General features: G+C 37.3%; 1 protein-coding gene across 1 annotated transcript in view; it reads right to left on the bottom strand.

Annotated features, from left to right (window-relative positions):
- TAOK1 (TAO kinase 1) overlaps positions 1–16,366 on the bottom strand; it is a 144,705-nt gene that overhangs the window by 39,532 nt on the left and 88,807 nt on the right. Inside the window, 2 exon segments of the mRNA XM_044004206.1 lie at positions 14,284–14,315; positions 14,318–14,354. Coding sequence (XP_043860141.1) covers positions 14,284–14,315; positions 14,318–14,354 — 69 coding nt within the window.

Here is a 16,366-nt window from a genome sequence, read left to right as displayed (position 1 = left end):
TGACCAAATGTAAAAAATGCAGGTTCTCCAATCAAGACAATGATCCAAGACAATTTCAAAGGATCCTTGATGAAAAATGCTGTCCACCTGCAGAGAGATCTAATGAACTCTGAGTGAAGACTAAAGCATGCTTTTTTCATTTTATTTTTCTTACGGTTTTTTTTTGGGGGGGGGAGAGGGGGCAACATGGCTAATATGGAAATGTTTGGCATGACATCAAACCTATGTGTGATGATCAAAAATATGAGACATAGTTTCTGAGTAACTTAATCATTTTATTAATAGGCCAGCAGTTTATTAATAAAAGGAGGCCTACAGGCCATCTCTCTCAGACCAATGGCAGTAGGGTCTCAGTTCATATACCCTTCCAAATATAGGAGGTCCATCACATAGCAATCAAATCTAAATGATAACAACAATCAAATCTAACTGGTTGACATGATGGGAGGTGAATTATATTAAAATGAAGTTCTAGGATACAACATGACATCAGAAAAATAATGTAGACCCCTCACCCAAAATATTTTCTGTCTAGGTGTGGCTGTGCAGGCCAAAGTCTTTCAGCTTATCTAAACAAAAGAATCTATCTCCACTTAAGGCTCCTGTGTAAACTCTGTTTGGGCTTGATCCAGATGAGATATGATGGAATCTCTCAAGGAGAGCTTGGCTTTGAGTGGGAGAGAGGGAGAAAGGACTAAGAAAGAAGGGAAGATCACTGGGTGCCCCAAGATATCATTTACTAATAATTATTTCTCACATACAACCCATACCACTGTTTGCCTTCTCAAGGAGGGGGAAGGGCAGGTGGAAGGGAGAAAATGTGTAACTCAAATTATTTTTTAAAAATGAACATTAAAAATAAGAATTTTGGGGGCAGCTAGGTGGCGTAGTGGATAAAGCACCGGCCCTGGATTCAGGAGGACCTGAGTTCAAATCCGGCCTCAGAAACTTGACACTTACTAGCTGTGTGACCCCGGGCAAGTCACTTAACACCCACTGCCCCGCGCAAAAAAAAAAAAAAAAAAAAAAAAAAAAGAATTTTTGTTTTTTTGGTGAGGCAATTGGGGTTAAGTGACTTGCCCAGGGTCACACAGCTAGTAAGTGTCAAGTGTTAGAGGCCAGATTTGAACTCAGGTCCTCCTGAATCCAGGGCCGGTGCTTTATCCACTACGCCACCTAGCTGCCCCCAAAATAAGAATTTTTAAAAAGAAAGTATTGGTACTTTGGGATTTAGGTTTGTTTTCTTCCCTCCAAAGACCAATCCAGTCCCTTAATTTAACACCATTTCTTTTAAATAAATACTGCAAAATATCAGAGTTTTTACATGTAATCGAAGTAATGAAACACTGAAAGAAAATGACACACAAAAACCCAATGCAGCTAAAATAAGAAGGAAAGCAGGAAACTGGGATAAATTTTTACAGTAAGTTTCTTCGATAAATTACAGGCTCCTAACATTGTCTCCCTGAAATGTTAATCTTCAATTTTGTACAAGTAGAGAGAAACTGAAGCCAGGTCTTCCTGATAAACTATGCCTTTAATTAAGATACTAAATTCAGGAGAACTTACTTTTAAGCAACTGAAACTTTAAAACCAAGTGCTCTGCAAGGAAAGATTCTAAACAAGAAAAGCAAATTTCCTTTGGCTAAGATCTTGTTATAAGACATTAAAACCAGATATTAAAATAGGAAATTAAAATTCACTTTTCAGAGCTAACTTCTACTAGCCATGGCCATGGGATCCGGAGTCTATCCATCTACACATGAAACTGAGTGACCAGCATTTACTTCAAGGTTCTGATCCTTATTCCATTCCACCTTATTTTGAGGATTTGACTGTCATTCATACTAAATCATGCCATCACTGAATTAGTAGGATTATGAAGCTAAAATTTTCTTTCTAATAATAATAGCTAATATTTTTATGGTACTTTAAGGTTTACAGGGTACTTTATAAATAATATCTCATTTTATCCTATTAACAACCCTGGGAGGTAGATGTTGTTATCTCCACTTTACAGAGGAGGAAAAGTGAGGAAGACAGGCTAAATGACTTGTCCAGGGCTATACAGCTAGTAAGTCTCTAGGTTCAGGTTTTAACTTAGGCCTTTCTAACTCACTGAATCATGCTGATATATAATGCATCCAATACAGAACTCTGAAAGTTCTTATTAACTCTAATAAGAAATGCTCTATTACTATTAAAGAAACTGTTCTGGCATCCAGTCACTCATTCTTTTCACAAAATTCAAAGGGTTACTAGAAAGCAGTTGTAAACAGATTCAGTGTAAACATATTTTCCATAGGCTATTTCAAGTTCTGTGCAATATATTACAGGATAAGAGTTTATCTGGCATTTAGTTGAGCAAATAGGGATGGGCACATCTTTGCCTTCAACAAGAGCTGAAGTAGAATCCAAGCCTACCTACCATGTACAATGTGGTATCTGCCACTGGTAGAGATACAGACTTAATTAAGAATGGATGCTACACAACCCAACAGAATATATAAAACAACCCAAATTTGGGGGAAGATTACTTTCTTAAAACATTACTAAAGGGTTAAAATTTTCACTAGCACATGACCAATGGGTGGTTTTAGACTTCTCTATAGATTAAACCCAATGAATGGCCTCTGAGAATATAATGCAGAATCTATCAGATTATTTTTGGAAGACACTCTGGGTGATCAGGTACAGAGAAAGCCCGAGAAATCTGAGGCAACTTGCTTAAGCTTGATCTCAAGTTACCTTTCTTTGCCCTGTCCCTCAGTTTTCTTCTGTAATCAAGAAAAAAAATTTAGATTTCATATGAATGTAATAACACTTGACTAACAATTTAGCTTACAAAAATAAGATTTTTAAAGCCTTCTTTGAAAGGAGCTTTACAACCTGATTGCAAATAAAAGTAACATATTATAAATAAATCAACAGCAGATTCAAACCTTACCTGAAGAAGGGATTATACTACTGAGGTTTTTTCAGCTGAAACTCAATACTATATTGTTTCAGTGTTAGACCTATCAATCCACCAAAAGCTTTCTTAAATCAATTTTGTATTATTCTCCAGGGTATCACCAATCAAAACTTTTTAAAAAAACCATTCTCTACATCATCCATGTCTAAAAAACCCAAATTAGTTTCATATTGTACTGATTTTTCACCTATCATTAGGTGAGTAGCATGCATCATCATGAGACCTCAGTAATCATAATTAGTCATTACACTTGGGTGCTTCATAATCTTTCAAAGTTGTCAGCCTTTAAAGTACTGACTTTGTATAAATTGTTTTCCTGTTTCTGCTCACTTCATTCTGCATCAGTTCATACAAGTCTTCATAGGTTTTTAAGAATCATCTTCTTCATTATTTCTTACAGCACAATGGTCTTCTTTAACATTCATATAAAACTGTAACTTGTTCAATCATTCCCTAATGAATGTTCACTCAATCAGCTTCTAACTCTTTTTGCCACCACAAAAAGAGCATTTTGTTTCTCTCCATTCTTGTGTTTTATTAACTTCAAAGTTCCTTTGAAGCTCTGCTCTTTTCATATAGAATGCCTAAAAGTCTCCATATTTCATTAAAAGTGTATTAATTCCCCCACCCCAAACAATTATATCCAATTTTGCTGGGCAAGACATTCTTGACTCTAAGTCTATATTCTTTGCCTTCTGGAATACTGTCTTCCAAGTTCTCTGCTCCTTCACTGTGGTGGCTGTTAAATGATGTGTAATCCTGACTGTGGCTCCTTGGTCTGTGAATTCTTTATTTCTAGCTACTTCTAGTATTTGTTCTTTGATTTGGAAGCTCCTTCCTGGGGATTTTTTATTTGGGAATCCTTTCAGGATATAACTAGTAGATTTTACTTTTACTTTGTCCACTAATTCTAAGAGGTCTGAGCAGTTTTCCCTTATGCTTTCTTGAAATATGTCTGTCAGATTATCATTTTGGTCATGGCTCTCAGTAGTCTAATGATCCTTACATTTTCTTCCCTTGATTTATTTTCTTTTTTTGCCCCTTTGATTTATTTTCAATGTCAGTTGCATCTGTTATAATAAACTTTACATCTTCTTTTTTAGAAAATCCTTTCATTTTGTTTTAATACTTATTGTTGTCTTATGAATTTATTATGTTCTATTTTTCCATTCTAATTTTTGAGAAAGTTTTGTATCTCTTGTGCCAAGCTATTAATTTCCTTTCCAATTTGTTCTTCCTTAACTCTCAAATCTTTTCCATTTTTCCCTTATCACATTCCCATTTCATTTATGAAGAAATTTTTTATTCTTTTAAAATTTCCAACTCTCATATAAATTCTGGATAAATTTGTGTTTTTGTTTTAGTAGATGGTTTGAAGCCATTCCCTTCTTTTGGGTATGTATCTTGACCATCCCTGTCAACATAACTGCTTTTTATGATGAGATTCTTTTTCATTTGCTCATTCTTCTAGCCTACTTCCTGACTTGATTTCAGGGCTGCCTCTGCTCCATTCTGAAGGGAATGTCTGGGCTGGTCCTGCTGTTGTTTCCTTATTGATGCACAGAGTTGTGTCATCCTAGGATCTCAGGGATAGTTCAGGCTGGGGACTCATAAGCTTTCAGAGCTCACAAAGTGCCTTTATCAATGGCTCTCTGGTCTGAGCTCTACAAAATCCTGACTTGAATTTGGATCTGAGCAACAGGTCCTTGGACTTGCTCCCTTAAGCATTTGATAAGACTGCTACTGTACTCAGTTGCTCTCAGCTACCTGGAAAGCTCTGCAGACTCAGGACAAAAGTGTATGTTTCCCTGTGGTGTGAGATTCTTGCTCTGGATAATTCTCTTCAGGCTTTAGACTGGACTGAAGCTAGAGCTGAGATCTCACTCTACTCCTCAAGGCAGAGCTATGCAGTGGCTCTTTGCTTTAGAAGTTGTTCCCTGAAGGACATATTTGTACAAAAATATTTCTAGCAGCTCTTTTTGTGGTGGCAAAGAATTGGAAATTGAAGGGATGCCCATCAATTAGGGAACGGCTGACCAAGTTGTGGTCCATGACTGCGAAGGAATACTACTGTGCTATAAGAAATAAGGAATAGGATGGTTTCAGAATAACCTACTAAAAAGCGAAATGAACAGAATCAGGAAAACAATGCACACAGTAACAACCATTTTATAACAATAATCAAATGTGAAAAACTTAGCTACTCTGGTCCAGACAATGATCCAAGAAAATTCCAAAGGACCCATGATGAAAAAAAGCTATCTTCAGAGAGTGAATGCATGAACTCTGAATGCAGATGGAAGTACACTTTTAAGCTTTCTTTATGTTTATTGTTTTATTGTCTGTGTTTTCTTTTGCAACATAGCTACTATGAAAATGTTTGGCATGGTGCAATAAGAAATGACAAGGAGGATGACTTTAGAAAAGCTTTGAAAGTCATGTATGAGGGGCAGCTGGGTGGCGCAGTGGATAGAGCACCGGCCCCTGGAGTCAGGAGTACCTGAGTTCAAATCAGCCTCAGACACTTAACACTTACTAGCTGTGTGACCCTGGGCAAATCACTTAACCCCAACTGCCTCACTAAAAAAACCAATCAAACAACAAACAAACAAAAAAAAAACAAAGACAGACCTGATATTGATGGAACAGATTGAAGACTGTTTTTCACATTCTTACATTTTTTTTGCATTAAAAAAAAATATTTAATTTGCTTGTAAAAAGTGACACAATATGGTGATGTTTTGCATGATCATACGTGAATAATCCAAATCAGATCGTTTACCATTGGGGGGGGTGGGGGGAAGAAGGGGAGGAAGTGAAGGAGGGATAGAGATTGGAACCAAAAACTACAAATAAAATAAATTTTTAAAAAAAAGAAAAGAAAATGTTTGGCATGACCTCACATGTATAATCTAAATTAAAGTGCTTTCCTTCTCAAAGGCAGGGAGAAACAGGAGGGAGGGAAACTCAAAATTTAAAAAAATGATTGTTAGAAAATCTTTTTACAGGCAATTGGGAAATCTATGAAATAAAATTAAAAAAAAAAAAAGCTGTTCTCTGGTCAGTCTGCTCTGATTATGTGTTCTGGAGCTGGGCAATAGGAGACACAGCTGCTGGCTGGAATCTGTTCCCACACCAGACACGGAGACCTCATATTGCCATGGTGCAGAGCTTCTGTCGTCTGGAAGTTGGGATTTTCTGTGCAGTGAGTTCCTGGCCAGACCCCATCCACAATGTCCGCAGACCTCTCTAGCTTGTCTTATGCTGACAGAAAGAACTGGGATTTCCTGATCAGGACTTGGTCTGGAGCACTTTCTAGATCTACTATGTCATTTTGGTTCTGCCTCCCCAGATATCACAGCTTTTAGTTTTATATCTAGCACTGATTTTTTAGGTTTGGTCTCCTATTTTATTTTAAATTTAATAAACATTTTTATTTAAAGTTTGAGTTCCAAAGTTGATTCCTCCTTTCTTTCCTCCTCCCTTTTCCCCTCCCTGAGGCAGTACACAATCAGATATAGGTCATATTATGTAAATGCAATTATGTAAAACATTACCATTAGTAATTTTGTATAAGAAAACATGAATAAAAGAAAAAAATGAAATAAAGTGAAAAAGAGCACACTTCAGTCTGTGTTCAATAAATATAAGTTCTTTCTCTGGAGGTAGATAGCATGCTTCATCAGTCCTTTGGGATTGTCTTGGATCATTGTATTGCTGAGGACAGTTAAGTCATTCACCGTTCTTCATCAAACAATATTGCTGTCACTGTGCACAATGTTCTCCTGGTTTTGCTCACTTCACTATACATCAGTTCATGTGAGTCTTTCCAGACCTTTCTGAAATCATCCTGCTTGTCATTTCTTTCTTTCTTTTTTTTTTTTTTGCAGGCAACGGGGGTTAATTGACTTGCCTAGGTTCACACAGCTAGTAAGTGTCAAGTGTCTGAAGCCAAATTTGAACTCAGGTACTCCTGAATCCAGGACTGGTGCCTTAACCACTGCGCCATCTAGCTGCCCCATGTCATTTCTTTTAGCACAATAATATTCCATCACAATCATCTACCACAGCTTGTTCAGCCATTCCCCAATTGATAGGCATCCCTTTGATTTCCAATTTTTAGCCACCACAAAAAGAGCTGCTAGAAATATTTTAGTACAAATAGCGTTCTCTCTCTCTCTCTCTCTCTGGATATCTTTGAGATATAAACTTTTCTGGAGCAAAGGGTATCAGTTTTATAGCCCTTTGGGCTTAGTTCCAAATTGCTCTCCAGAATGGTTGGATCTGTTTACAACTCAACCAACAGTAGATTAGAGTCCCAGTTTTCTATATTCCCTCCAACATCCTATAATTCCCTTTTTTGTTATATTAGTCACTCTGATAGGTGTGAGGTGGTACCTCAGAGTTGTTTTAATTTGCATTTCTTTGATCAATTAGTAATTTAAAGCATTTTTTTCATATGATTGTAGATCATATGAAAAAATTTCTTCATCTGAAAACTGGGTGTTCATATCCTCTGACTATTTATCAATTGAAAAATGACAGTTTTATAAATTTGACTCAGTTCTGTAAATATGAGAAGTGAGGCCTTTTTCTGCTTTCCTTATAATCTTTTTTTGGGGGTGGGATGGGGCAATGAGGGCTAAGTGACTTGCCCAGGGTCACACAGCTAGTAAGTATCAAGTGTCTGAGGCAGGATTTGAACTCAGGTCCTCCTGAATCCAGGGCTGGTGCTTTATCCACTAAGCCACCTAGCTGACCCCCGCTTTCCTTATAATCTTGGTTGTATTAGTCTTGTTTGTCCAAAAGCTTTCTGATTTTATATAATCAAAATTATCAATTTTACATTTTGTAATTCTCTCTTTATCTCCTTTGGCCCTAAATTCTTCCCCTCCATAAAGCTGACAGATAAACTATTCTATGCTCTCATTTGCTTATGGTATAACACTTTATGTGCAAATTGTATACCCATTTTGATCTTATTTTAATATATGGTGTGAGATGTTGGTCTATACCTAGCTTCTGCCATACTGTTTTCCAGTTTTACCAGCAGTTTTTGTTCCAAAAATTTGGATCTTCTGAGTTTTATCATACACTAAATTACTATAGTCATTTACTATAGTGTAATTTGTACCTATTCTGTTCACTGATCCACCACTCTATTTCTTAGCCAGGACCAGATTGTTTTGATAATTACCACTTTATACTACAGTTTGAGATCTGGTATGACTAGACCACCTTCTTTCAATTTTTTTCATTGATTCCCTTAATATCCTCAAGCTTTTCTTCCAGATGAATTGTTATTATTTTTTTCTATCTCTATAAAATAATTTTTGATAGTTTGATTAGTATGGCACTAAATAAATAGCTTAATTTAGGTAGGATTATAATTTTTATTATATCGGCTCCATCTACCCACGAGCAATTAGTATTTTTCCAATTGCTTAGATCTGACTTTGTGTGAGAAGTGTTTCATAGTTATGTTCATAGAGTTCAAGGGTTTGTCTTGGCAGGTAGACTCCCAAGTATTTCATATTGTCGACAGTTATTTTAAATGGAATGTCTTCTTCTATGTGTTGCTACTGGATTTTGTTGGAAACCAACTTTATTTTTGGCTGAGGGTAGAAAAGTACCAGGACTACAAAGTGTGTGTGTGTGTGTGTGTGTGTGTGTGTGTGTGTATAGAGAGAGAGAGAGAGAGAGAGAGAGAAAGAAAGAAAGAAAGAAAGAAAAGAAAGAAAGAAAGAAGAAGAAAGAAAGAATAAGAAAGAAGAAAGAAAGAAAGAAAAGAAAGAAAAGAAAGAAAGAAAGTCAGTCAGTCAGTCAAGGGCTCTTTGGGAGAGTAATGATGTGTTTGTGACAAAAGGTGATTTCAAAACTCTAAACTTATGAAGTTAACTTTATTTAATCAGAGTAATTTTTGTATTTATTCTCTCCATATACATTCTTCACATTCTATGTCTCTTTGGTTTCTCCCATTAAAAATATAAGCTCCTGAAAACAGGAATTATTTCATCTACTATCCTTATGTACCCAATGGTAAGTAGCTGGGCAACCACAGCCTGGGGTCATAATGACTGTTTTTTAAAAGTAGATGACTTCAGGGGCAGCTAGGTGGTGCAGTGGATAAAGCACCGGCCCTGGAGTCAGGAGTACCTGAGTTCAAATCTAGCCTCAGACACTTAACACTTACTAGCTAGTATGACCCTGGCAAGTCACTTAACCCCAATTGCCTCACTAAAAAAAACAAAAAAGTAGATGACTTCAAAAAATAAAAAAGCAAGAGAAGAAACAATATTCAGATCGAAGTATTCGCAGCATATGCCAAGTTGCCTTGTAAGATAAAAACAACACTTACCTATATTGAAACTGACTCTAAAAAGAAAACCAGAAATCCACCAATAATTTAAAGGGAATTCCCTTTTTGCTAGAACTAGAACGGAAGCAATTTCTTCTTATAGGCTATTGTTTATAATTTTAGTTTCTAAGTACACGTTAAACTCACATATTCAAAAGAACTGAAGCTCAAATGTTCCTTGGATGACTAATTTGACAATCTTTTGCATTTATCAATATAACAATGAAGATCAGATCTACATCTTCCATTACTAGAAACCCATAAATCTTGAAATTTCTTTTTGAACAGTGTGTCACTTTATTTCCATCTGTATTGCAACTTACATCAATCAATTTCCCCCCCAATCAATTCCACATCCTTCCTTTTAAATATATTAATATTTATTATATTATATTAAATATTTAAAATATATATTAGCTTCCGTTTTACTTTGTAAACCTACAACTGCAGAAATGGTAAACTGAAAGCAATCAAACCCAGGTCTAACTAATAACATGTTGACAGGATATTTATTTTTCACTTTTGATACTTACATCCCCATCAATCTGGCCAACTCTAACAAGAGCACAGTTCAGAAAAAAAGAGAAAGAGTCACAGGTGATTGTGCACCTATGGACGAGGTTTCACACTTTCTTTGCGCTCAGTTTGCATTCCATTTTTGAGAGGCAACAGAGGATGAGTGCCGAGTGTAGAGTCTGAGGAACTGGGTTCAAAGGTCAATTCTACTTACTCCCTAGATAATCCTGAGCTTCACCATTTCAGGGCCTGTTTTCTCCCTGGTTAAATGAGGAGGCTGGAATAGACTATCTCAGAAGTTCCTATCAGCTCCAAATATATATATATGTATGTATGAAGTTAATTGACTGTTAGTCAATTAATGGACCTGGCTTGTTTGTTCTAAAGTTCACAAAGTATTATAAGTATGCACATACAACTCAAGAAAAAAGACAGAAACTGAAACAACCTGTTTCATTCTTGGGAACAGATTACTTACAGCCCACAGAAATCAGAACAGTAAGGAGAGAAGTAGGTACAGGTTATATTTTTCTTAATAAACAAATCTGATACCATACAGCAGATATAAGGGAGGGGGAAGAAAAACAGAAAAATGTAACCATGAAATTCAAATTGAGACTGGCATGGCAAGTACACGTGTACGTAGCTTGCAAGCTAACTGGGAGGCACATATGAACTTCTGATTTTTTAATGGGGCCGAGACATCAAAATTTTCTTAGTAAAACATCATATTGGCATAGAATTCAAATTTCAATACTGGCATAAACACAGAGTACATGTGTCCTTTGAGAAAAATTCTCACATTTCTCAGAATTCCTCATGCTGATTTCATTTCTTACTATACCATAATATTATTTCATCGATTCAGTACTACTTGCAAATTTTAGGCATCTATGTTTTTGGCAATTCTTTTGCAACCACTAGAAAGGGCTGTTGTGTGTATCTTGGTATTGTCTTTGACCTATTTGGAGAATATCCTCAGGATGGGATTTCTGTGCCCATAACAATAGTTTTGGTAAGTTTCTTGCATATTCCAAGTCGATATGCAGGATGTTGGACTAATTCAAAACTCTACCAACCATCTATCTGCCTTCCCATGGCCCTTCCAAAAAGGAACTGTTACTGTTTCCTCATCTCTGCAGGTTTCAGGGTGTGATGCAATCTACGTTTTATTAAATTCTACATGTAGCCAACTAAAAACTGTGTTCATTGTGCTCAGTCCTAACAAGTATCTATGCACAATGAATGAAATACCTTATAAAAATATAAAATAAATTCTAGTCCTTAACCTTCATTTTTTTAAGATGAAAAGTTGACCCATTTTAGATGAAGATAAAAGTTAATTTTTTTCACTTTGGGGTTTTATGTAACCAAGATACTACTTAAGTAGTTGAAATGAATTTCATCAGCAATAGTCAGAATTTAATTAACTGCTCTAGAATACACTTTTTAATTCAATCCAACCCAACAAACTTTTGTTAAATGCCAACAGTATTAGATGTATTAGTGCTTGGGATACAAGTGAAGCAAGACCCGTGTTACCTTAAAAGATAAGACAGTGGATGGGGAGCAGCATAAGAGATTCACACAAATAACAAGGCAGAATGGAGGAAAGTTCATCCAGACAAAGTGCTGGGAGAAAATCTCAGAAGGGTGTGATGACTTTCAGCTTATAAGAATTCAGGAAGTGACATCTGAATGAAAAGGCAGAGTAATGGGGGTGAGGCAGCTGGCAGGGGAAGGGCCCATTCCAGGATAATGCAGAGAACATAGGACATTGAGTGAACAGTTTTAATTTGACTGGAAAGTGTAGTACAAGAAAGAGAGCAATGAGAGGGGAGAGTGGAAAGCTCCAAAGGCACTGGGCTGTGGAGGGCTGGGAAAGGGCAGGTTGTTGTGGAATATTTCATTGCATAATTTTGCATAAGCCACTGAGATCACAGAAGGGTTTTGAAGTAGGACTGGCAGAAGCAATGCCTTGACAGCCATATGAAAGACTGAAGAAAGTACAGGACTAAAGTCAAGAAGACCAGTTAAAAAAGGTAAGAAAATAGGAGGATCTGAAATAAGGCAGTTCTGGTGGAAGTAGAGTAAGATGAACTGAACATATTCTAGAGCAAGGAAATACAAGACTAAGCAATGAATTAGATATCACAGGTGACAACATGTCAGTAGATTACTCTCAATTTCAGGTCAGATCAAAAAGGATGAAGTGGCAGTAGCATCATTAAAAATAGGTAGAGCTTCTTTTTTTTTGGGGGGGGGGGGCAACTATGAGTTCAATTTTAGAAATGATGAGTTTAAAGTGAGCAAGACATCTTTGTAAAGCCATATCTATTTGGCAGCTAGAAATACAGGATGAGATCTCCCATATGGCAAAGAAAGATTTCGGAGTCATCTGCACAGAAGTGAAAAACTGAGCCCAGGAAGAGAATGAGCCAATTCAATGAACATTTAATTAAGCACTGGGGGTTAGGTGGGGTTGGGTGGGAAAGGGAGGGAGAAGGAGAATAAATTTTCAATCGATAGTCAAAAAATATGGACAATATATTAAAAAAAAGGAAATTCAATCAAAGGATCATGAAAATATGCTCCCAAATCATGAATAAAAAGAAAAATGCAAATCAAACAAATCTGTGGTTTCACTTTCTTGCTAGCAAGTTGATATAAAATGACAAAGTCAATGCACAGTGCATGCTGGAGGGGGTTTGGTGAGGACAAGAACACTAAAAATACTGATGGTGGAGCTGGAATTTGGTCTAACCATCTTAAGAAAACATTAAGAATTTTACAGAAAAGTGATTAACCTCTTTGGACCCTGTAATCCCCCCGTTCCACTAATTAGCATATAACCTCAACTAGGTCAAAAAAGGAAGTGAAGGAACAATATATACCACTTTCTGTGGTAGTAAGAAACCTCAAATCGAGTGTGTGCCCACAGACTGGTGAAAGGCTGAATGAACTGTGGCAGGTAAATGTAGCAATAAATTACAAACATAAGGGATTCAGAGAAACACGAACTGATCAAGACTGAAATAAGAATACATGCATACAACGTGGGCAACAATAATGTCAAGACTCCTAAAAGGAAGCCAAAATTTTGAACAGCAACAAAATTAAAGGGAGTTTTATACAGAGGCAGAGGTCTCTAACACAGTCATAAGATAAATAATTTAGAGTTAAGAGATATTAGAGGTCGATCAAGTTCATTCAGCTCCCTCAGTTTCCAGCTGAGAACACAGAAGCCCAAAGAAATGCAGTGATGTCCTCAAGCTCACAAAGGCAATAACTGGTCAAGACAAGATTCGAGCAGGATTCCCCAACTTCAAATGCAGAGTTTCATCCATTGTACCATGCTGTCAATCTCACTGGCTTTTGCCTAACTATTTTATTTTTACAAGGGTTGACTGGTGGTAAGATAAGGCTTGCCCCAAAACTAAGACTGTGGTGTAAAGTAAAGCTATCAATAAAATACAATTTCAGAAAAAAAGAGGAGAGAGGTAAAAGGACAAGCACAGAGCCTTGAAAAAACAACTTCATTTTTCAAAAAAGAAAGAAAGACGACTTCGTTTAAGAAACAGAAGAAGATGAGATGCCAGGGAAGTAAAAATAGAGGTAGGCAGAGAAATACATCCCATGCCACGTCAAGGAAAGTCAAAGAAGGTTAGAGTATCAAGGAGGGTTAGTTCCTAGTGTCAAATGCAGCATAAAAGATAAAGATTGAAAAAGGCCACTGGGTTGGGCTATAAGGAAGTGAGCTACAATTTCAGGAAGAAGTCTCAGTAGAGTAGTGGCTGAAAGAGGAGTTGGTAGGTTTTTAAAGTAAGGAAGTGGCAGACTGTCCATTTGCCTTCATTAAGTTTTTCTGTCTTCATTAATTTTATTTGTTTTGGTTTTTTTGAGAGGCAATGGGGGTTAAGTGACTTGCCCAGGGTCACACAGCTAGTAAGTATTAAGTGTCTGAGGCTGGCTTTGAACTCAGGTGCTCCTGAATCCAGGGCCGGTGCTTTATCCACTGCACCACCTAGCTGCCCCCTGTCTTCATTCATTTTAAAATGTGTTAGTCCCACTATCTAGTAACTAAGAGAGCAACTTTTTGCCCATTTTTTAAGGTAACAGTAAGAGCTGACTTATCAGGCCTTCTATCAATGGGGATTGTCTATTATTATATACAATGTTACACTGGCAGTACAGTAAGTGACTATTCATGAGGTTGCCTTAAGGTCACCCTCATAGTACTAGCTGAGCCATCAGAAAAACATGAAATTAAAACATATTCTCAGTCTGCTTATATACAGGATGACAGGATCACAGTGAGGCTGAGAAGGTCCCTCATGAGCATCTAGTCCAATTCTCTTTTAGAGCATACCAAGAACATCCTTTCCAGATCAGTCTACTGTAAGAGTTTAGCACGAACAACAATCCTTTCACCTACCTCATTGGACTGCTTTCCACTGTAGGACATTTCTTGAAGGCAACCACTTCATTGGTGCGCACATCCCGTGCCTGCAACACCATAAAAGAAGAGAGTTACTAATGCCATATCATCCATTTTTCAAACAATGGAATCTGTGAAAGTGTTACTCTGAATTTAAGCACTATAAGTGAACTATAAACACTGGTCCTCCCATGGTTCCTAATTCCTGTTTCCAAGGTTCCAAATAGTGTTGCCTACTATGCCAACCCACCCACTCTCCCCCACTGTGGGAGATGATGCAATTTTATTTTGAGGCTTTTGAAAAACCAAGGGAAGAAAGGAGGGAGGGTGGGTGAGTGGCTGAGTCAGTCGGTCAGTGTGGCTGCTTGTATTTTACTCACAGAAAGACTAGTCAGGAGGGGAGAAAGTTGATCAAAAGTATCTCCTCAACATATTCTATCAGAAATTCAGAAGGATTTGTGAACTTTCTAGCAAAGTCCAGTCTGATCTCTAGTTCAGCCCAGAGTGTCCCTATCCAATTCTGGTGAGGGAAGGGAGAGAAGAGGAAGGAAAAAATACAAGAGGAAGACAGGGCTGTACCTTCTTTTCCTCTCTACCTCTATTACTGGTAGGTATCTTAGGGACTCTTAAATGTTTCTCCAGAAATGAGCATGTGTGGGTCATGGTACACTGTCTCCTCCAAAACCCCCAACCCTGAACTTTAGGGGTAGTAAAGGAAAGAGTTTTAAAAGATCCTTTGGATTCCCAAAGCATACCTATAGCATATCTGTGATTCTGACAGCAAGCAGGAAATCTCTGAGAGATCCAGGGGAGAAAAACCTCAAGCAAGGGCTAAATGATAATGGGCAATGAAAAAAGAATACTAACTAAAAAAAATGCAAGTAAATTGTAGTGAGTACCAGGCAAGAGCCAAAGGTGACATTCTGCACTATTACAGGTGTGAGGTTTCTAGGATGTGTATGGTATTGTTGACGGGTGCTTCTTTTTCTGCACTTCAACCCTTCATACTTGCAGCACTCACCAATGACCCAACATAATTGTTAAATATAAGGCAGGTTCCTAGTTTAAAAGCAATCTGGTCAAAATAGCTCTGCTGATTTCTCCCTGGGTGACAAAAATTCTCCCTATTTTATTTTACTCTCCAAACAAAAGGACAAAATAGAAAATAAAAATGAAATAAGCTCCATTAGGTCAGATCAAGTGATGAAAAGGCAGCCTATACTCAAGTCTAAATTATAAATGTGTATTTAAATCAAGAAATGTATTCTAAATACAAGAATGTGGAGAAAGTCTTCCAAATATAGTCTCCAATTTTATTAAAAGATTGGGTTCCAAAAGCTCATTGGTTAGTTCCACTGAAAACACCATTAAAAATAGTAGTGGAGGGGGCAGCTAGGTGGCACAGTAGATAGAGCACCGGCCCTGGATTCTGGAGGACCTGAGTTCAAATCCAGCCTCAGACCACTTGATACATACTAGCTGTGTGACCCTGGGCAAGTCACTTAACCTCATTGGCCCCTCCCCCCCAAAAAAGGTAGTTGAGATTTTAACCATAATGCAGTTGCCATACCTTAGATTTCTCATTTGAAAAAAACAACGATGACAACATACTGTAAGTAAAATAGAGAAAACACAAGCCAAAGTGGTATTTTTACTTAACTTTTATTTATATGTTTTCTTGTTTTGGGCCTTTCTTTTTTTCAGAACTTACCCCAGGACCAGGCATATAATGAGAGCTTAGTAAACAGTGGCTGCCTTGACATGATCTTGAATGCCACTGCTTAAGGAAATGCAGGTTGAATTACAGGATAAAGAGAGGCTTCTGTGGAAACTCCAAGAGGGGCTTGATAACATTGGTTTTTATTACATCTAATTTGACTTCAAAGTATGAAGCTTTCCTCTGTCCCTGATAAAGATACATCCCAGGGCAACTAGATGGCGCAGTGGATAGAGCACCGGCCCTAGAGTCAGGAGTACCTGAGTTCAAATCCGGCCTCAGACACTTAACACTTACTAGCTGTGTGACCCTGGGCAAGTCACTTAACCCCAATTGCCTCACAAAAAAAAAAAAAAAAAAAGA

This window comes from Dromiciops gliroides, chromosome 4 (genome assembly GCF_019393635.1).
Source record: "Dromiciops gliroides isolate mDroGli1 chromosome 4, mDroGli1.pri, whole genome shotgun sequence".
NCBI lineage: Eukaryota > Metazoa > Chordata > Mammalia > Microbiotheria > Microbiotheriidae > Dromiciops > Dromiciops gliroides.
This window is presented reverse-complemented; position numbering and strand designations above follow the sequence as displayed.